We start from the raw sequence: 21,206 nt of genomic DNA, 5'->3' as shown, positions 1-21,206 counted from the left end.
GTTACGGGATGGCTGGACACATCACCAGGGAGCAATAATTTGGATGTCATGTAGGCAAACAAGCGAGTGCAAATATTTCAGGTCGTCTAGGCAGTTGTACGAATAGTACATACAATAAAAGTGTTTGGATTTGATAGGAGTGGATTTAATCAGGAGAAAGGTAGACTAATCCTGAAGGGGATTAGTGGGGGTGAGCTTCCAATCCGCAATCCCACTTCGAGGTTCGCTGGAAATTTGATGGTGAAGGCGGGCACAGCACTCCAGATCCCCCTAACGAACGCGCCCCTCATTTATCTTGTTCTTCAGTTGTTTTTGAAGAACCCTTTCAATAATATTTAGGAATACCCAACCTCTCTTTTTCCCTCCCCGCAGTACATTAAGACCACCGCCAAAATGCAGGCACCGGTGGTGGTAATGAGTATGTTGTCAACGGAATTCACCTTGGCTTTGACCTCATATGGCTAACAATCATAGACACCAACGCTGGTGAACGACAGGTCGGCCGCAAGGCCCAGCTTTCGAATATTACTGCCGCAAAGACGTACGTGACAATACGCTTTCTAGCCACTCCGGCTCTAACATAAAAATACTCGCAGTGTTGCGGATATCATTCGGTCATGTCTGGGACCTAAGGCTATGCTGAAGATGCTGCTCGATCCTATGGGCGGTATCGTCTTGACTAACGATGGACATGCTATTCTGAGAGAAATCGAGGTGTCGCACCCCGCAGCAAAGAGCATGATCGAGCTCAGCCGTACTCAGGATGAGGAGGTCGGGGATGGAACCACGACCGTTATCATTCTAGGTATCATCGCACGCTCTCTCAAGATGCTATTATGTTGGTATACTAACGCTTGGCAGCTGGTGAGATGCTCGCTCAGGCCCTCCCTCAGCTCGAACGTAACATTCATCCCGTCGTCATTATCTCTGCCTTCAAGCGTGCTTTAGCGGATGCCCTTGCCATTGTGGAGGAGGTCTCGATCCCTGTTGATATCGACGATGATAAAGCGATGTACACTCTTATCCAGTCGTCCATCGGGACGAAGTTTGTTTCCAGATGGTCGGAGCTGATGTGCGGTCTGGCCCTGAAGGCTGTGCGAACCGTTTCCTTCGATGCCGGTGGTGGAAAGAGGGAGGTTGACATTAAGCGGTATGCTCGTATTGAGAAGATTCCTGGTGGCCAGATTGAAGACAGTGAGGTTATCGACGGCGTGATGGTGAACAAGGATATTACCCACCCTAAGATGCGGAGAAGAATTGAGAACCCCCGAGTCGTCTTGCTCGACTGCCCATTGGAATACAAGAAGGGTGAATCTCAGACAAACATCGAGATCACGAAGGAGGATGACTGGAACAGGATCCTGGAAATTGAGGAGGAGCAGGTTAAGCGCATGTGCGATGCCATCTTGGCTGTCAAGCCTGATGTTGTCATCACAGAAAAGGGTGTTTCGGGTAAGAAGCTTCTGCTCCAGACTGCGGGATGATTCATTACTGACCACCCGTCCAGACCTCGCACAGCACTTCTTGATGAAGGCCAACATCACAGCTCTCCGCCGAGTGAGGAAGACGGATAACAACCGTATCGCTCGTGCCACTGGTGCGACGATCGTGAACCGGGTCGATGACCTCCAGGAATCTGACGTAGGAACGGCTTGTGGATTGTTCGAAATCGAGAAGATCGGCGACGAATATTTCACCTTCCTCAGAAAATGCCAGAACCCTAAGGCTTGCACCATCCTTCTGCGTGGTCCGTCTAAGGACATTATCAACGAGGTTGAGCGCAACCTTCAGGATGCTATGGCCGTTGCCCGGAATGTCATCTTCCACCCACGACTGTCCCCTGGTGGCGGTGCTATTGAGATGGCAGTTTCTGTCAAACTGGGCCAGTTGGCGAAGTCTATTGAAGGCGTTCAACAGTGGCCTTACAAGGCCGTCGCTGATGCTATGGAGGTTATTCCCCGGACGTTGGCTCAAAACGCAGGAGCCAGCCCTATTCGTGTCTTGACTCGCATGAGGGCCAAGCATGCCGAAGGCCACACCACATGGGGTCTTGATGGTGACTCTGGTGCCCTCGTTGACATGAAGGAATATGGCGTCTGGGAGCCTGAAGCAGTGAAACTCCAGAGCATCAAGACTGCTGTGGAAGTAAGTAGACTATGTTCTCCTCGTGTTGCTGGTACAGTTGCTAACCCGGTTAGTCCGCATGCCTACTTCTCCGTGTTGATGATATTTGCAGCGGCAAGTCTGCACAGCAGGTGGGTGCCAACCTTGGTGGTGGCGATGAATAAGACTAGTAACAGGTTTAAAAATGCGTACATAATGCTGCACGATCACCTCTTGATATTGTACGAATATCCTAGACTAAAAATTACACGGGTATCTTTATATCGTACACTCCAAAGTGACAGCGATCTCGTAATATCCTGCCCACAGTTTCTGTTGGCAACCGTAGTCTCAGTCTTCATGGATTATCACCCCTGGTGTTTCCGCATGTTCGACGGCATCTACTGGCCAGTTTTGATCTTCGTCCTTATTCCCGTCGAGTGCCCTTTTCGTCGGCCCATCAACAGCCATGTTGTCAGGCCCCTTACCATTGCTACCAGCGCCTTTCTTTTTATTCTTTGCCGCATTCCTCTTTTCCCTTCTTTTCCGGTTCTTTTCCGTCTTTTCTTCATCCTTCCGCCTTGCCTCCTCTCGTTCTTTCTCCCAATCTTTGTCTTCCTTCTCCTTACTGACCTCGCTTTCCATCATGCGTAAGCGCTCATATTCCCTCCTGCGACTGGCCTTATAAACGTGGAATTCTCCGGAACCGGCACCAGCAGAAGAACCTTGAACATTCGCCACGATTTCCGGTGGAGGAGGCAATGACGCTGATGAGCGCTGCTTGGAAGAATCGGGGAGCTTGATCTCCTTCGCGGGGTCGCGAAAGAGAGACTGAATCTGAGAAGCTTGCTCCGACTGCGCTGTGACAGCACGACGTTTGACGGGCCGCTTGCTACGCGGATCCGCGCTCGTAGGGATCGATTCCGGGCCTGGTTCGGACATTCTGAGACTTTGCGTTTGCCTTACGCGGGTAATTATAAAGTAATCCTGCGGCGATCTACGCAAAGTGTGACCTGGCAGGCGCAAGATCTGACGTGATTTCGTTGGGTTTGGTTGTTTTCGCAACTTGAGGTCTTTGAGGTAGTAAGTTGGGAAATTTTGTTTTTAATCGGCGTAAATTTTATGACGTTTGTTTTGTTTTAACACCCGGGCCAATCACGAGTAGACGGAGTTGTCTAGAAGCTCAGGGCTGGAGAAAAGTTGATGCTCAGGTGCTCGGATAAGCCTACTAAATTAAACCAATCTAGAGCGGTGAAGGCGTGGGGTTGTTTATCTTTGGTCCTTTCGTGACTTTGTCTTCAGCTGTTCAAACTCCCCCTTTGGTTTCTTGGCTGTTTTATGTAGGACAATGAAATCTTTTTGGGTTAGTTGGTCTTTCTTGCCGTTGTCACACCGATTATAGCCTTAGAAACGAAAATTATAATAATTAAGTGAAGGAATTGAGACGGGGCAGTAAGACGATTCTGTCACGGCCTCAAGTAGCGCATGTGACTACTGCCTTAGGCGACGTCTCTAGGATCTATAGCATCCTCCTACTAATCGCTCTCTCTCATACAATTCGTTCCTTTTCCTAGTTCTTTCCACTCACGCATCTTTGTCCCTTTGTATCAGGGATGCTTCACTCCCTTTCGGCTACTATTAGCACAAGTATACTCATCTAACGGCGTTATCTTCTCCGCGCAAACCCCGCGTCTTATCGCGCGATGGATGTAAGATCAGGACTCACTGACCAAGCAACTAAGATAGGAGGTAAGAAAGATGTGAAGGTTGGTAGGATCAAAATATAATCTTACTGCACGAGTCTTCGGCAAGGAACTGATATATTATCTACAGTTTGAAGCCGACGATGCATGCTGTTTAAAGTCCAATCCTACTTTGGTGGGACATGTCTGCGTAAGTACCGCCGTTTGATCGATATCGGTTTATTCTGGCTAAATGGTAATGTACAGAGAACTGACCATGATGTATGTTCTCTCTCCTTTCTCCGATGGCTGAGACGGTCGAAGCAGTTGCTGAATTGACCTGTCCAAGGTTGATACCGATGAACCCCTGAACCTGAGTACATGCTTAATCCTTTCTTATACCCCCGTTCCACAGAAGGACTTGGAGGAGTTCCTGGAAAGTGGAGTAGTATGTAACCACAACCCAACTGTCGACTCTCTCTCTCTCACTGAAAGTTAATTCTCGTATTAGCCTCCAAAAGGGTATGTTTTTGTTAGCTTCCCGGAGCCCTCGCAGGGAAACTCGCTCATACATGAGAGCGACCTTGAACTAGTCGATCGCACTTTGGATCTTGGCGACACTGTCAAGCGGCACCCAGATGACACAATCAGCGGTACGGTCATCAGTACCTCTGCAACATGTAGCCTTGAGCCAATCGCTTATCGAACGCTCGATTCCAAGACTGGAGAGTATGGCTCTCTCAACTTCGCCGAAAAGGTCATCAAGCGGGAAGGCAGTCTAGCAATTGAGAACGATGCCACAAAACCTCCACTTCTGCATGAGATTCCAGTAGTAGAACTCAAGAAATACGAAGAATTTTCCGAAGGCGATTATATTGTCTACCGGCAGAAGCTTGGAATCATCCATGGAATTGATCGTGATGCCATACTGCTTCTTCCAAATCAAAGCGTTGTATCTCCCCTCGATCCGGGTGCTCTGGAGATCCCGCTTCCATTCGAAATCGAGAGCCTCGTGTCATTGCCCAACAACACCAGTGCTATGCGGCATTACCCCTTGGCTAATGGTGGCTCAATCTGGTCCAACGAATCAACTTTCGTGTTCCCTGGCCAATTTTCCTTTACGTCCAGGAAAAACCTGAGCAGAGGCGACTTGTCCTCTAGTGCAGCATCAATCTCACAGCCAGAAGGCTATGTCATAGCTACGCCGGCCATGGATATCCAAGTCGACTGGCTGTGTCCAAATGTTTTTGCCGCAGGAACATCCCATAGTGGGGCCAACCTCGAGGTAATAAGAGCATCTACTCTCCGTGGAAACGCAGTGGTATGCGACTTTGGGCAGATTCCCCAGGGGAAAGCCAATGAAAAACCTATTTATTCAGATACCTGGCTTAATATCGGGGATAGGGTGCGTTTCCGGGATTCAATATCTGCAGCTGCAAAATATCCGGCATATCAGCACATGCCTACTGACCAAACATTCGGCTACGATATAAACATCCTCCGTGTTACTTCCAAGAAGTCGGAGGCCACTGTTCAGTGGCAAGATGGGACTACTACCACCGAAGCAACCACTTCTCTGCACAAATTCTTTGGCGCTGAGGACGAAGTCTGGCCGGGAAATTTAGTTGTCACGAAGGATGGTATTGAGACTATCCGGGAGCCCTGCAAGAACAATACCGGCCCTTTAGGGCGCCATATGAAGGAGACATTGCATGTCAAAAGAGTCGGGGTGGTTCAAAATGTGGATAGCCAGGAGAGGATAGCATCGGTCCGCTGGTATAAGGATCCGGATGTCAAAATGACACATCGGGGAAGCATGTTAGTGCCTGGATCCTTCCTAGGCGAACTTAGCGATGTTGTCACAGAAGTCTCCATCTATGAGCTTTACTCATATTCTAGCATGCAAAGGGTACTGAATGATCTAGTACTTCTGGCACCCAGAATAGTTCACCGGTCATCAATACCAGCAACTGACAGTGAGCCGACTAGAGCAGCTGGCCCTTGTCGGCTGAGCGCTCTCTCTCCTGTCACCTTCTCTGAAACAATTTCATACCTCGAGTCCATGAAACTATCCATGGTGAACTCTGAATGGTTCAAAAGGACTACTGATATTGACGCGTCACCTGTACCCCCCAGATACAGCGTACACCACGAAGAATTTAACATCAAATTGCCAACTGACTTCATTGGCAAGATCGTTTCAATAGATACTGAGGGCGCCATCACCATTCGAACTGCAGGCGCCGACAGTGTTCGTGATATTCGCGTGCCATGGGAGAGAATCATGATGATAATTGATGAGGATAATATAATTCCGCCTATGGCGCTCCCGCCACTCGAATTATTGAGCCTCGCGGATATCGATCGTTTTGTACAACCAGCCGACCTCCCATTCACTGAGACGATTGAATATGAGGGCGGCGAGCGTCTTGATAATGATAGTGGGGATGATGACTGGGCGACTGAAGGCGAATCCGAGTTTGACGATGAGGACTTTGAGGACGTGGAATACAACAGCGACGATAGTGATGGGCCGGTGGCCCCCGCATTGTCAATTATCAATCCTCCTGAGAGACTCAACCATAACGAGCGGGAACAGCCTGTTACTGATGAGGCCCGAGCTGAACTTCCTCGAGTGGAAAATAGACTACTTATACTCTCAATACCCTTGCCATCGTCATGTCCTCTGGGCTTCTCTCTGTTAGAAAGCCCGCCCCCTTCTGACCACCATTTCTTTTCCAGGGTCCCGAGTGAAGCTCCTGGACTGCGTACCAAACGTATACAAAAAGAATTCGAAATTCTGCAGTCCTCTTTACCGGCTGGAATCTTCGTGCGGACATGGGAGTCTAGAATGGACCTCTTACGTGTTCTGATAATTGGGCCTCAAGGAACACCATATGAGCATGCGCCGTTTGTGATTGACTTTCACTTCCCTGATGATTATCCTATTCGTCCTCCAGCAGCCTATTTTCACTCGTGGACGGACAGAAATGGGATGATCAACCCCAACTTGGGAGAAAATGGCAATATCTGCTTGAGTCTCCTAGGAACTTGGCCTGGGAAAAGTCCCACGGAAAGTTGGTCCCCCACCAGCTCGACGGTCTTGCAGATCTTGGTTTCAATCATGGGTCTCGTATTGGTAAAAATGCCATTCTACAGTACGTATAACCTTCGCCGACGGGCTTGCATGAGTACTAACCTGATCAAGATGAGGCTGGCTACGAAACACTTGCTGCGGAGGAAGACAGGCGTGTCGAGTCGACCCAATACACGGAGAAAGCCTTCCTGATAACACGGACTTTTATCCAACACGCCCTTGAAAACCCTATCGCTGGCTTAGAAGATGTTCTAGCTTGGCATTATTTCGCAGAACCCCGACAGAGACAAAACGATACTTGCATCCGCCCACGACTACTACGTCGGGCTATTGACGAAGCTCTTAGCATGATTGAGCATCATAACCGCACACCAGCAGGTGAAAAGCTGAGTGAGGAGCATGCGGCATCGGCCTTTGTGTCTCGTCTTAGTCTAGGGGCAGTTGTGATGTTGCGAAAGCATATTAATACACTGGAGAAGATTGAATTAGCTGCGAGTTCTGTCGAGAGGGTTTAAGCTTCTTTGATGCTGCGCTTTGCTCAGTGTCCAGTTTATCTAATCTGTGTTTATTTAGGGTTGTGGGTGTCAGTATTGACTGCTCTCTCGCATTCTTATCAGCACTGCAGCTGTCGCTTGGAATATAGGGAGGAAACAAAATCAGCAGTTACTGGGATATGAATGGTATTATAATTCTATAAGCTGTCCTCAATGATTTTCTTGAGCAATGCTGGGTCTTTCGTGCAATTTTAGAGGCATATGTGTTGGAATGAACCTGCCGACTGTATATACTTTTCGCAACCATAAACTGGATTAACAGGCAGAAAAGGCTCCAAACCAGAAAATGAAGGTCAGCACGTTGTGACGCCTTGTTCACAAAGACGAGAAACCTGACCAAATAAAACCAAGAAGAATTAAATAATGAAATCCAGGGGAATAAAGAGGAGTTGGCCTGCGACAACTGTAAAGAGAGCTGCGGGTTTGGTCGGTGGCGTGCTCCGTTGCTCTCTCTTTTGTCGGTTTTCTTTTCTCTCCCTTCATCCTCCATCTCTTTCCCTCTTGCACATTTCCTTCCCCCTGCTTCTCTTCTGTTTCTATGATACACTAATAGGTTTCAATATCACCATTAGTTATCGTTCTAAAGCCTGGCATTCTTGAATAATATCGCGACCTTTTAGCGCTTCTGTCGCACCGCGGATCAAAGAAAAACAGCCGCGTCGCTTGTTTTTAACATGCCATCTTATCGCTTGGGTAAGTGATGTTTTTGTCAATATTCTGTCTTATATTTGGGTAAAATAATTGGTGGTATATCACTGCCATTACTGCGATGATGCGATAGAGCCTATTCAATGAGATCTTGGATCTGTTTGCTGTCGTCTCTGGGTTGCGGTTGTGTCCCCAGCCATGTCAATCAGCCGCTGGGTGCATACTTGCAACCAGGCAGACGTCGCACAGTTCCTTCTCTTTTACCTTTTCTTTTTTTTCTTCTACCTATCTCCCTCTCTATCACTCTTTCTTTCTGCGTATTTCGGCCTTTATTGCTATACCTATGCATTGATTGCATATGGATGCTGCTTAGCTCTGTTCATTTCCATACATAGAGCATTATCCTAACCCTGAAACAGAGCAAGCCTCCACCGGCAGAGCTGGCTGTCAAAACAAAGAATGCAAAGACGAGAAGGTCAAGATCGCCAAAGGCGAGCTCCGTCTCGGCACCTGGGTTGACACCGAGCGCATCCAGGCATTTTTCTGGAGACATTGGTGAGCTCCTATTTAACTGCCTAGACCTGTCAGAATTGCCAGACTGACGCTTTCCAAAGGGGCTGTGTAACACCCAGAATCATTGCTAGTCTCAATGAAAATCTTGGGGATGATGACGAGAAGGATTACGAACAGCTAGATGGCTTCGAAGATCTTACTCCGGAAAATCAGGAGAAGGTCAAGAAGGCGCTGGAACAGGGCCATGTCGATGATGAGGAGTGGAAGGGGGTATGTAACTCCATTTTCTTGTCTCTCTTCTTTTCACCGGTCTTGTTTTTTAAGACTCGATGCTGTGTTTTGGATTCCAAGTGCTGACGGATATAGGATGTTGAAATGAACCGTCCTGGTAAGAATGGCTTCCGCGTGCGCGGATCAAAGAAGAAGACGGCTGCCGCTGAGGTTTGTTTCATCACCATTACCATGTAACCCATGTACAATGTTTCTAAACAATGTATGCAGGAGAGCGAAGCTGAAGCAAAGTCCCCTGAGCCAAAGACCAAAAAGCGTGGCCGTCAGTCAATCAAGGACGAGGCTGAAGGTCATGCTGAAGATCATGCTGAAGAGACACCGGAAACCAAGAAGCCTAAGACAGGAGCACGTGGAAAGCGAGCCTCCCAAAGCAAGGCGACAAAGGAAGAAGCAGACGACGATGCGGTAACTCCTGCAAAACCCAGGGCAACTAGAAAGGGCCGTGCCTCGAAGAATGACACCGAGGACAAGGAATCACCGAAGGCTCCTGCCAAAGCTACTAAGCCCGCTGCTAAGCGCCAGCGGAAGGCTGCTGCGAAAGATGATGAAGCGGAGCCTGTTGAAGAAGAGCCTGTTGAAGAAGCGCCTGCTGAGGAAAAGCCGAAGCGAGGCCGGAGGAAGAAGACTGCTGCTTAATGGTGCCCTACCGCCAATGGACACTCTCGGTCTTAATTTCATGCATGGTGTCTTGATGTTCTGTGGGAGTTTTCCGTTTTCTCGTTTCGTTGTGAGCTTCTAGTGTCGCTCTGTGTTGTTGTTATGCGAGTATGTTGAAGGTTCGTGTGTGAGCAGGCGAGCAAGCGTCTCCGTTGTATGTCAACTTTCATCCGTCCGAGGCGAAATGGTTATGCCGATAGTTACTTACGGTGTATTAATAGTAAATTTTAATAGGTGCTATAATGATACAACCACCTAATTCTGTATAACTGAAATCCACGGGCTTGTGAAATGAGGCGGCCTAATCTCTCAATTCCTAGCTTAGATCATTCTACTTTCCGACATCAACCATGAATCCTAGATATCAAACAAATTGGCACAGACAAAACCGGGCAATCCAAGAGAGTGACGGTTAAAACCAAAGACTTGCAAAAGCATCATAGATTCAGCTCAAGGAGTGGCGCCAAAACAAACAAATCATGCCTCAAAGTTCATTAAAAGATGATATTGATATGGTAGGCCAACCTCGAAGAAGTGAATAATTCAGCATGAGTCATAGAATGGAATCGATCGATCTGAGTTCAAGCATTCCAGTTCAACTCGTAATGTGAAGATCGGGAATTTTTTTTAGTGATTTTCTGTACATATCGTCGTGCTTACTGTGCAGTCGTTAGGTCATCTTAGGCGATTCATCGTTACTGTGCGATAATGTAAGCGCCTATTCAGGTTCAAAATAAGCAGAAAATGAGAGAAGACTAACCTAATCTCCTCCAGATCGTCCATGTGGTTACACATAGCAACAAACAGATCGAAATAGAACTTATGGCCCATCTCCATCTCAAACTGCATGGTTCCACTGGTCTTGAAAATCTGTCGGGTCCGAATAATCATAGCTAGGTAGTGAGCGCGTAGTCGATACTCCGAGTCTGGCGTGTTGTCGTAGGCATACCGAGCGGATCGTAGAATCACATCGATGGGGATTCCGCTCTGAAGACCCTGCTTGCGGATAGCAAGGCTTTTGAGCCCCTCCAGTCCATACTTCTCGGCTGCACAGTACACGACCGTGTCCCTGAGGACAACGTCACCTACGGCGGAGTGGAACATAGTCGCTTCGCTCGATCCGCGGCCACCGGGATGTGTGGTGACGTTCTGGCTGTTCTCAAGTTCCATTGAATTGGTGTCCTTGTTACGGAGCAGGCGCGGGAAATAATCTCCCTTGTACAGGAATTCGAGAACGCAGGACAGAACTTCTGGCTCTCTGGAATATGTTAGGGATACGTACGGTGCTAGTTCTGGGGTTTGGTTTGAGGACATACTCATCTGGCAGAGCCACTACCTTATTCTTGCTGTCCCCAACGAACTCGTCTTTGAGTAGAGACCGGAATAAAGGCGAGCGGCACAGAATTTCCTCATGAGCTACGAAGACACGTTGCTCGTGACTCACGATCATGGTGACTATAGGGCTGGTGAGGGGACTATAGAAATCATCTACGATCAGCTTAAACTCTTCTATCTCATTGTGCTTGGGCTTGAGAAGGCACTCTACAACGGGAAGTAGGATCCTTGGGAACAGGAAACAATATTAGTTACTCACGTAGCCGGTGACTGATTTTCCACCTTCTCTTGCATTTTCTTCGCCTTCGCATGTCTACCCGGTGTCTTCCTTGGAGACCTTCTAGACTTGCCGACTCGATCGCTTCGAGTGAACGAGCGATTAGAGGTTTTCAGTCTATCGTCCATGCCCATGAACTTGGCCAGAAATGACACTAGAGACATCCAGACGTAGAGACAAAAGATTGACAGAAGAAGCCAAACAAAAGGAAACGATCGAACAAGCTGGTCAATATAAACGAATGACGCTACCGACTCACGCACATTGCATGAAACAGAGAGTCCTGGAAGCCTTCCCAAGATGAGATCCTCCTCGTAATCGCAAGCCTTCATTAACGAAAATGATAGCTTACAGACTGTTGAGAAGGTGCAGGTTTCCTGGGAGCTGACTTTCGCCTACATAAATCCACATATGCGGAGTAGATTCACGTAGCGAGACTTGGTCGACTCTGGGGGGCGCGAGAAAGGAAAGGAAAGAAATGAGATGGAGCTGGCAGAGGGTCTTATATAGATGCGGGGAATGAATCATGTGATGATGAGATGGGTGATCAGCCACATGACGGCTTATGTAGATCACGATGTATATAGATATCTTAGTTCCGATATAATTTATTTTTCAGGTTGTATGGAAGTGTGTGTATTAGTTCCATTCAGTATACACTAGTCACAAGTCAGTCCTTTATATGCAAGTGTAGTTATTGTCATGAATTGTGATCACTATGAAAATTCAATCATATTGTACCAGAAATAGGGTCCCCTCCACGATAGACGATCAATATCTATCTCAGAACGGTTAGGGTGTAGTAAAGCTGAATAGTTCTGCCTTTACAGGCTTACTTCTACTCTGATTCATATCAGTCTGGAGAGTTATACCCATTGTACTAGTGCTCCATTTTGGGATTCATACAAGTAACACCAAAGAACGACATATACCAGCTTCTTCTCAGGCGGTGACAACCAGCACTTCTATATATCTATACTAACAGGCAGAATGCTTTTACCACAGCAACCAACATAATATCCACTAAAACACTGATCATCATAACCAACGGATTGAAAACAGCGAAGCTAGGCGCAGAACAACAGGTCTTGCCGCGGCCAGAGCCACCAAAGCATAAGCGTCTACTTACTTCTACTTCTCAAAGCCTTGCCATTTCATAAAATCCAGGTAAGGAAGAAACAATACCATTCCATTATTATATTGAGTCAGCCCTTTTTCAAGCCCCTGTGTCTTTTGTTGCCAACTGTCAATGTCTAAATCATCCACTGATCCTAGGGAAACGGTCATAGGGTACTATGGTGAACTGGACATTGGCAGGAATTTCCGTCCAGGGCGATATACTCATTACATCTATAATGATACATACACTGCTCACGCTGCTTAAGCTGTATGGATTATATGTGTTGGCAGTACTGGCGGAATTTGCTGCTACTTTTCAAGCAGATGAACTGGAGGAGTTGCTGGAGTATGCTAGAGCTCAAAGGGACGATACCTATGCACACAGCAGTCTCGCGGACAGTGATGGAACAGAGACCGATCTCACGGATAGTGACTCCACTGACAGTCACTGAGATGTTGGCTTAAGCTACGAAAGTGGGATTAGGGATACTGGCTCTACAGGCGGTCCTTTCATAGCAGCGACTAAGGTCATGATGCCGGCTTGACCCATGGGTAGTTACTTTCCAGAGGTGGTTTACGGACAGTGATTGAGATGTTGGATTGACACATACATTGTACTTGATGGCTAAACTGCCTTGATTCATCTTTGCCTTTCAATACCTGCTAATAGTATCATGCCTGGTCAGAATCAAGCAGCCACATATTGAAAGCTCTCATTATTCCCGGTTATTGTATGATTTTCGAGCTCAGCGAGTAAATGTCGACATCTTTTCGCATAATACTATTCTTTTTCCTTCATTTACTTCATGCCTTTCCACCGATGAATATAATCTTGAATATCACCGCAAGACGCCACCTTCTTATCGCGCAATATCGCGAAAGCAAATTCGACATATTCCTAACCACTTACTGTCCGTCTCGAATAGCCTTATATGCATCCACGAAGTAAGGAGTATCGGCTGATAAGCCAATCCTCTCCTTGCGCAAGGACACGAGCGAAATCGGGCTAACGGCAAGGCATCCCACTGGAATTTTATGAACTAGGCGCCAAATATGTCTACTTTGTTCTCCTGACTGTGGAATGTTTGCAAGTTTTATCAGCATAACCGTATAGATTTGTTGATAGCCAGAACCATGATCGGCAATCACTCCTTCGTTTTCTTTCTATCATTTTCCTAGTGGGAGCAAATTTGGGGGTTACAGTTGAGGCTAAATGAAACGCAATAAAATCACTGGACAGGGACTATCTTGGGAGGTTGATTGCGTGCACCCCCAGCCATGACTTTCGTCCCGAATTGCAGATGATCATCACAGCCATTTTCTTGAGTGGGCCAACGAATAGGGTTCTATGAGTACGCATCTTGCGGTCTACAGGGCTATTATAACTATAATCAGTGCCACCCTCCCTTTGCGTTATACTATAATACTCTGTACTCTGCAATCTAGCTTATTTTCCAGAACTCCGCGGCACACAAAGTAAACTTACCTAATAGCAATACTACCCCTCTGCTTTTGATCCAACAGTGCGCTTTTGCATACCATGAGAAACAAACTGACCCACCCCAATGTAAAATTTCGCAGGAAGGCACTTTCAAAGATTCTCAAGCTATTTCGCCAGGCGCCCAAGCATGAGCGCACTGCATTCCCGAGTCTCCTGGATCTTCCAAGCGAGATTCGTTTGCTTATCTACCAGTTTGCCTTTGCTACTACCGGCAACCATATACTCGTCACTGTTGATCGTGACAGACGTGAGAGTCGTCCGATGCCAACCACAGATGACCCAAATGAGCGACCTACTCGAGAGCTCAGATACACTCGCATGCCTTCCACACCTTTGCCAGCAGCCTTACTGCAGACGAACCAGCAGATATACTGTGAAGCCCTCCCGGTTCTATACGCGAACACCATCTTCTCAGCCTCATCGAATCTCACCTCATTAATGTACCTGAAAGATCGCCTGTCGCAATTCGCGAGAAACAATATTCGACAAGTTCAGCTTTGCCCTACCTCTTTGCTCTCTGAATCTTTTATTCGAGAGCGAGAGTTGCTGTCGTGGACCATCCTTTGCGCTGAAGTCGCCGATCTTCCCGGCCTCGGTCGAGTTTGGATATCATACCCCAAGCCAGAGACGTTGAAATATGGTACTATAGAGTTCCATCGAGGGCGCTATGCCAAGTGGTTGGATTTAGTTCGAGCTAAAAAGTGTCTTGTCTTTGACGTATTTGAGGGTAGCGCAGAAGACAGGGAAAAATGTCGAAAGCGGTTCAGAGAGATCGTACGAGACACCGGCGACGCTTTGGGGGATTGATGTTAAAGGTATATTGTACACTACTAATTTATGTTCTCGGTTCTTTCTATTCGCTGTTCGGGTTTCGCAGTAGGGCTTGCGCGGGACTTTTATAAATCAAATTGTTCACCTCGGGAAAGTAGAGTACCTCTGCTTCTATTGCTGGTGAGCGAGACTTACGGGCATGTAAAGCTATCATCATTAATTGTCTAACCAAGGAGGGGGGCGGTTGTAAAATTTATATTTGAGGGTCATTTTTATATCATGGAGCAGCTCTAATCGTACCAAGATGATGTCTTCCCGATCACCGACAACTCCACGTCGGAGGTTTCACGAGACTTGCTAGAATGTATTATCACTTCTGACTGACACAGCAATGGCTGGCTTCCATATAATATATTCGAAAGTAGCAGTAATGCTGGTATATTGAGTTGCCAAGAAATATATTTGATTCTGGTTCAGAGGTAACTAATCTATCTCAGCATTCAGAGGGCCTTTTTTTGTCTGCAATAGTCGATTCCTTTTGGCGGTACGTTCAATTGCTGCTCGTCTCACAAGAGTATTATCTCTTCTGTGAATCTCTTTTCTGGTAGTAGATTCCGGATCGGATAGTTTGTCTGACTGTTACTGACTATTTGCGATTCTTTTAGCTTCTTATATCTCAAGTTCCGTTTGAATCTTTTTTTTTCTTTTTTTTCAATTTCGGCGGGTATCTTATGCAGCTTCTCCATCAATACATGATTATACAGATTCTCCTTCAAGTAAAAAGTATACACATCGCGATATGTCCACCATTTTAGCAATGGGGCCTTGGCCTGAAGCTCCTCAAAAGTAAGCGGAATATCGGGTTCATTAGAACTAAACAGATTTGCAAGTTGCAATCGACAGTCATTTAACATGAATGCAGACGCAGGCCTAGGCATCATACGACCTGGATTTCTACAGAGGTTCTCTGCGTGAATTTTAGCCCATTCGTGGAGCAACTCCAGAGCATAGCGACTATGAACCCCTTCATATTGCTCTCTGAATTTTGTTCGACTACGAATATCTTTTTGAGTTTCTTCTTCTGTCATCTCGTGCAGCTACTTGCGTTTTCCAATCGACACGAGTTTAGTGTGTAATATAGAGCCGAAAGGAATGTACATGGTGGTTATAAAGCGTCTGAGCGATAGTGGTGTTAAAAGATGTGCGTGGTCTTCACTTTACTCCCTATATCTAGACGTGAATAGTTAGTTTCTGTAGTTTAAATATTCCTAGTATATAGAGTTTGATTTTACATATGCTAGTAAGTGGTCTCAAGATGTCAACATCTAAATCGGTCGAGTAATCCAAGAATAGGAACAAGAGCTCTAGAATTTTCAAGTCGTTTTGATCCGGCTGAACACTACTAGTACAATAGACGACTAGTGCCAATCGATTTGTCTCTGATTGGTCAGACAGTTTAGCGCCGACATTGAACAGAAAACAAGTAATTTACTGGAATCCGATTCAACGCCGTCGGAAGCGAGGGTCAGAGGTGGTGCTGACAGTAGGCAGATGATAGATCAGAATTCCATATCAATGCTCATACATTAGTGAAAGCATAACATGCATCTAAGGTGCTGGTGAGCAACCCGCCAATCATAGTTTGGCAGAGTAGATTCTTGACAGAAGGAGTAACTGTGGCTGTGCAACCAAATGTGTGGCGCACGAAGTCAGCTGTAGGTCAGGCAGTGATATCATCGCCCAGGGAGCTTCAACGTTCCTGAATTCCTGCCTGCATATGTAGCCCCTTTCTCCGGATTTTGGTGAAAGCGGATATTACTGATCTTTGGAATATTCAAGTGATGTCTCTGGTCTAGATGACTGTCAAGGGATACTCTAACTAATTCTTTCTCTTGGAATTTCCAGCTCACCGACCCAGCCATCTACTAACTTTAATACCCCTCTGTCGATCTGTTCGATCTGAATCGTGCCAGCCAAGACTGCCTTTTAACTTCGCCACAACCTTTAAGCTATCCTAGAGGAATATAATTAATTGCACTTACTTCTTTTCATACTCTGATCATTTAATTATTCGTCCTATTTAGATGAAATAACTCAACATGCAGCAAATCAAACATTGGCGGCGTCCGTCACAGGCTAGACCGCACGACCCAGTGCTGACCTCCGAGGACGAAGCCTTCTTACGAAATATCGTGTCTGAGCCTACAAGCGAAGCGCCTAATTCTTCTGCCGGCGCAGTTGGTGATAACCGCTCGCCTGTCAGTCCCCTTGCGACCGATGCGCCTGAGACCCTCTGGTCACCGGTGTCGCCCTTGGAAGAGTTCAGAGAGCTGGGTGAAGAAGCAAGGAAGGCTCGAGAGAAGGAGGAACAAGGGAATGGTCCTGATCCCCAAAGACAGAGCTCCAAGGATGGAAGCTCTTCACAGGCAGAGGAGAAGAAGAAGAAAACCTGGAGCAGCTGGCTACGAAGGAAGACCACTGTGAAGAAGGTAAGCCCGTCCTCAGTGCCTATCTTATTAGCCTTCGCCCTTGTCTATAGCTATTCATTCTGACATTCGATGATAATAGGACAAACAACCTGTAAAGACCGAAGTGTCGGGCGACGCGCAGATCAACCCACCCGTCAATTCCAAGGACGAAAATGACGCAAGGCAGGAGACAGAGGATATGACGGAGATCCTGGAAAGGCTGAACCTTGCAGCAGACAATAACCGTGTTTTCTCGGTCAGTGAAGAGATGCAGGAACTTCTGCGCAAGTTCAAGTTGATCTTCAAGGACTTGATAAACGGGGTCCCGACTGCTTATCATGACCTCGAGATGCTCCTTACCAACGGCAACACGCAATTGCAAGGTGCATATTCTAAGCTCCCGGGGCCTATACAGAAGCTCATCGAAAAGCTTCCAGAGCGCTGGACGGAAACCTTGGCGCCTGAGATGATCGCTGTAGCAAGTGAAAGGGCAGCAAAGAGCGGCGTTAATATAGACAACATTGGAAAGGCAGCCGCGGCTGCCAATAAGATGGGTATTAAGGTTCCCAGTCTGAAAGAACTGGTTGGGAAGCCGGCGGCTATTGTCGGCATGCTACGATCAATCATGGCGTTCTTGCGAGCTCGATTCCCTGCTGTGCTGGGCATGAATGTGCTTTGGTCATTGGCTCTATCTAGTAAGTGTGATTGACAGACTTCTACCCTCGGTCTGCAATTATTTGACGAAACAGGCTGACAGCTGCGTCACACAGTTCTTTTGTTCGTTCTTTGGTACTGCCATAAACGTGGTCGCGAAGTCCGCCTCGAGAACGAACGTCTCGTCACGGAGGAGGAGATAGAAAAGCTGAACGAGCAATCTTCATCTGACGAAAGAATTCGAACAACCGAGACTCTCACTACAACGGCCCCGCAAGGTGCTTCGGCAGCTGAGATCCGGGAGGGCGTGAAAGATGCCCAACAATCTCGTGAGAGAGCTATTGCTGCGGCCGAAAGTGCACAACCGGAGAAGAACGATGCGAAGGACAATACGTCCAAGCCGACGAGATCAAAGTCAATTTTAGCCATTTGGGGCAGATCAGGCCAAAAGCCAGAACCAGCTACGAAAATTCAGCCATATCCGGGAACGTGATTATCTTTTTTGTTTCACCATTTGTTTCGAGTTTGATGTTTCCTATTTGCTGGTTTCGTGTCTGGGCTGGCAACTTGGGGTTATGTTTCGATACCACTAATTACTTCACGAAGCTTTTATGGTCATGATTACAGGATAGCGACACAGAAACGGGCCTCTCATTTCTTGGTATTTAGGATTTAGTTTATGCAGATGATGATGACGATTCCATTTTAAAAATACGAGCAATATGACATCTTGTTGTCTTCTTCGGCCAGTCAGGTAGCATCGGTGTACGATGAGTAATCGCTCTCGGGGCAAAGAAAAATGGAAGTAAAAAGTAACAAGCATCGGGGGGGTAGAGAGGACGTCAAATTTGGCCACCTGTTCTATTCAAAGATAGCACCTAATTTCCCTTGAGCCATGGAATGGGATCGGTCCGGCCAGAAATTGCGGATTTGCGGTCCCGAGTGGCAATTCAACGGGTTCCATGAGGCTTCCTGGAAGGTCGGCATCAATCCGGCCCATCCTCGCCTGCCGGAATTTTCTGGAAGATCGGCTCTGCACTAACTGGACTCAATTTACTCCGTACAGACACCCGCGACAGTCTGCACATATGAAGCACATGGGGCAAGACGCTTTGAAGTTACTGCGAAATTTTACTCTCGTGCTTCGTACTAATGTGGTGCATTGTATTGTATTTTTAAGGCATGGATGCTTCCATAGTCTGCTGGAAAATAAATCGACGGGTGCGGGGTGCAGAGAATGAGTATGCATTGGCCAATGGAATCTTCGGGGGTTGCCGATCATGAGTAAGTGATGGGGCCTAATGGACATTTATGGTTAGTGAAGCCTGGTATCATACCCAAAATTACCGTCTTGATAAAGCTGAGGGCTGCTTACTACTACCTAGTTTGGTGCTACTAGGTGAGAAGGACTTACCCACTGAAGGTTCAATACTTTGAGATAGTATAGTATAGCAAGTACTCTACATGTCACATGATACCTGGCTACCTTCTGGTAGCTAGTACATTGGATGATGTCTTCTAACCCTTGTTGTATCGTCCCGTGAAAAGCTGGCCTCTTGAAGCATTGTTGTCCGGAAGAGTGTCGAACCACCAATGTGGGGACGGACAACCGTACATTCATCCGGAATATTCTGGGCTAAAAATGCAAGTGATTCCTGGCATCTGTATATAATAGTTTGACGTTACCCAATAGATTCAGGGTTCACGAGCTGCTGTTGCAGCCGGACTCGGATTAATCTCCCAGTTTTATGCCCATGTGTGTATTAATTAGCGTACCCATGTTATAGCCCACTGCCCAGGATTGAGCCATACCGGATAGCGCGCCTGCATGGCCCATTCATCCTGCATATAGATAATCAGTTCCACGATTCGGCAACCATTCCAATGCAGCCAGCTGTCCCCTTACCGCCTCCTTGGCCCAATCAGGCCATGCATCATGCGCACCAGTGTCGACGACAAAGGCTAGGTGAGTAAGTAAGTATGTACCTGTACGACCTAGGTAATAATAGGTATTCATCCTCCATCAAGTAGCTACCTAACTCCTAATCCTTCCTGCTGCCAGGGGAATGGGCAGTGTGTCGTGTCATGTCCTGACAGCGGCAACGGCGGGAATTCGCTTCGAATGAACCTCGCTATAGCTTTCCCACCCCTCTCCTTGTCTCGGGTTATTGTCCTATGCTTGCCACTGTGGAGAGAAACTGTGAAAACATGAAGCAAGAAGGACGACAGTCGTCCGATCAGACCAGGAAAAAACAATAAAATAGAATTTGCACATGAATCATTACTTCAGTCGTTGGCGCGGTAGATGGCCGCCGCTAGTGGCGGACCTCGGCCAATCCGAAGCAGGATTGCAGGTAAGGAAACAATACAGACATTTCAATATGGAGGGCCCATTGTAATTCGACTTGTCCTCCGCAGCTTTCCAACGAACCGCGGACAACATTTCATACTGCCACTCGCAGATACATGGTTTGTTATTCGTTCTGACTCATTTATGATGAATCAATTTTTTCCTCGGGCAAATACAGTTGTGATCTGGAGTTGGATGATGTAGTGTCTGCAGGCTCGTGCAGGAAGCACGGTTCAAAGAAAGCCCCCTGACTTGATGGGGCATGTAAGTATGTCCTTAGCCTGTACATCTTCCTGTCCCATCTTTTGGGCGATGCTTTTTCCGTCGAACGGTTGGTAATTTTACGGAGATTTTGGCGCATCCGTTGGAAGATCGCTTTCTTACATACTTGATATCGCATTCCACATGACCCCTCATTGGAGAGAGGAGGCTCAGAAGAGATCTACATTCCTCTCACCGACAGGGCTATTGGTAGTTCGTGTGTGAGTTTCCCGTATTGGGATGTGGAATGGCTTCGAAGGAAGATAGACGTACGTATGTAGGAAATGTAGGAGATTTAAAATTGCTATCACGGTCTGTCGGAAGAAGAAATATGCCTCGTGAATGAGGCACCCTGCTTCCCTTTTCGCTTGTCTGACCATGCGATTATTTACGCCGCAAGGGAATTTTTCATTTGTAGACCAAAAGAGCGGGCCAAGCGTCCTGTATCTCTGACATGGCAAACGCAAAACTGAGTGAGAGTCGTTATTAATGGATCATCGACGCAAGCTGCAGAATAAGGTACCCAACCGAAATCCTCCTGTACAGAGAACTACAGCACCTACATCCATATCGGTTCTCCTTTCGAAGTCCTTTTCATGACTCCCTAGGTACCCTTGTATTATCCGAGGATCGTGACTCAACGTGACCAGTGAATCTCATCAATCTGGTCAAATCCGTATTCCATGACTGGCTGTTCAAGTCCACGATGACTGATGAATATCGCCTCAAATCAAATCCTTTACAGATCCATTCATTCATTGGTTCTGGCCGCTAGGAGAATTCGTAGGTAAGAAAAGAGAAAAACTAGTACTAGTAAGTGAAGGAAAAAAAAAATTGATAAAAAAAAAAAAAAGATGCGGTGAACACCTGCCGACCAATGACAATGCATGCTTTAGTGGTTCCTGGCCAATCAAGGATGACAATA

The 21,206-nt window shown here is 46.9% G+C and overlaps 6 protein-coding genes across 6 annotated transcripts; 4 read left to right on the top strand and 2 right to left on the bottom strand.

Annotated features, from left to right (window-relative positions):
- Positions 1-393: 393 nt before the first annotated feature.
- On the top strand, positions 394-2,396 carry ANOM_007257 (chaperonin-containing T-complex subunit CCT3; the record flags this gene model as incomplete). The annotated part of the gene is made up of 6 exons (XM_015552513.1): positions 394-418; positions 475-541; positions 597-805; positions 862-1,452; positions 1,508-2,145; positions 2,199-2,396. The coding sequence occupies 6 exons, from the start codon at positions 394-396 to the stop codon at positions 2,286-2,288; spliced, it is 1,620 nt and encodes a 539-aa protein (XP_015405233.1). The 3' UTR covers positions 2,289-2,396.
- A 58-nt stretch (positions 2,397-2,454) lies between these two features.
- On the bottom strand, positions 2,455-3,045 carry ANOM_007256 (PRKRIP1 family protein; the record flags this gene model as incomplete). The annotated part of the gene is made up of 1 exon (XM_015552512.1): positions 2,455-3,045. The coding sequence occupies one exon, from the start codon at positions 3,043-3,045 to the stop codon at positions 2,455-2,457; it is 591 nt and encodes a 196-aa protein (XP_015405234.1).
- Positions 3,046-3,806: 761 nt separating this feature from the next.
- On the top strand, positions 3,807-9,524 carry ANOM_007255 (ubiquitin conjugating enzyme; the record flags this gene model as incomplete). Its single annotated transcript, XM_015552511.1, has 11 exons — positions 3,807-3,869; positions 3,937-3,996; positions 4,053-4,067; positions 4,135-4,233; positions 4,297-6,943; positions 6,994-7,391; positions 8,057-8,129; positions 8,504-8,639; positions 8,699-8,867; positions 8,964-9,038; positions 9,099-9,524. 11 exons carry the CDS (start codon positions 3,807-3,809, stop codon positions 9,522-9,524), a joined length of 4,161 nt encoding a protein of 1,386 aa, XP_015405238.1.
- Positions 9,525-10,034: 510 nt separating this feature from the next.
- ANOM_007254 (uncharacterized protein) lies at positions 10,035-11,607 on the bottom strand. Its single transcript, XM_015552510.1, has 4 exons — positions 11,140-11,607; positions 10,862-11,020; positions 10,306-10,803; positions 10,035-10,243 (listed from the first exon to the last, which is right to left on the bottom strand). The coding sequence occupies exons 1-4, from the start codon at positions 11,487-11,489 to the stop codon at positions 10,216-10,218; spliced, it is 1,035 nt and encodes a 344-aa protein (XP_015405236.1). The 5' UTR covers positions 11,490-11,607; the 3' UTR covers positions 10,035-10,215.
- Positions 11,608-13,816: 2,209 nt separating this feature from the next.
- On the top strand, positions 13,817-14,584 carry ANOM_007253 (uncharacterized protein; the record flags this gene model as incomplete). The annotated part of the gene is made up of 1 exon (XM_015552509.1): positions 13,817-14,584. One exon carries the CDS (start codon positions 13,817-13,819, stop codon positions 14,582-14,584), a length of 768 nt encoding a protein of 255 aa, XP_015405237.1.
- Positions 14,585-16,647: 2,063 nt separating this feature from the next.
- ANOM_007252 (uncharacterized protein) lies at positions 16,648-18,163 on the top strand (the record flags this gene model as incomplete). Its single annotated transcript, XM_015552508.1, has 3 exons — positions 16,648-17,037; positions 17,117-17,711; positions 17,787-18,163. The coding sequence occupies 3 exons, from the start codon at positions 16,648-16,650 to the stop codon at positions 18,161-18,163; spliced, it is 1,362 nt and encodes a 453-aa protein (XP_015405232.1).
- Between the last annotated feature and the right edge of the window lie 3,043 nt (positions 18,164-21,206).

This window comes from Aspergillus nomiae (genome assembly GCF_001204775.2).
Source record: "Aspergillus nomiae NRRL 13137 chromosome Unknown contig00215, whole genome shotgun sequence".
Classification (NCBI taxonomy): domain Eukaryota; kingdom Fungi; phylum Ascomycota; class Eurotiomycetes; order Eurotiales; family Aspergillaceae; genus Aspergillus; species Aspergillus nomiae.
This window is presented reverse-complemented; position numbering and strand designations above follow the sequence as displayed.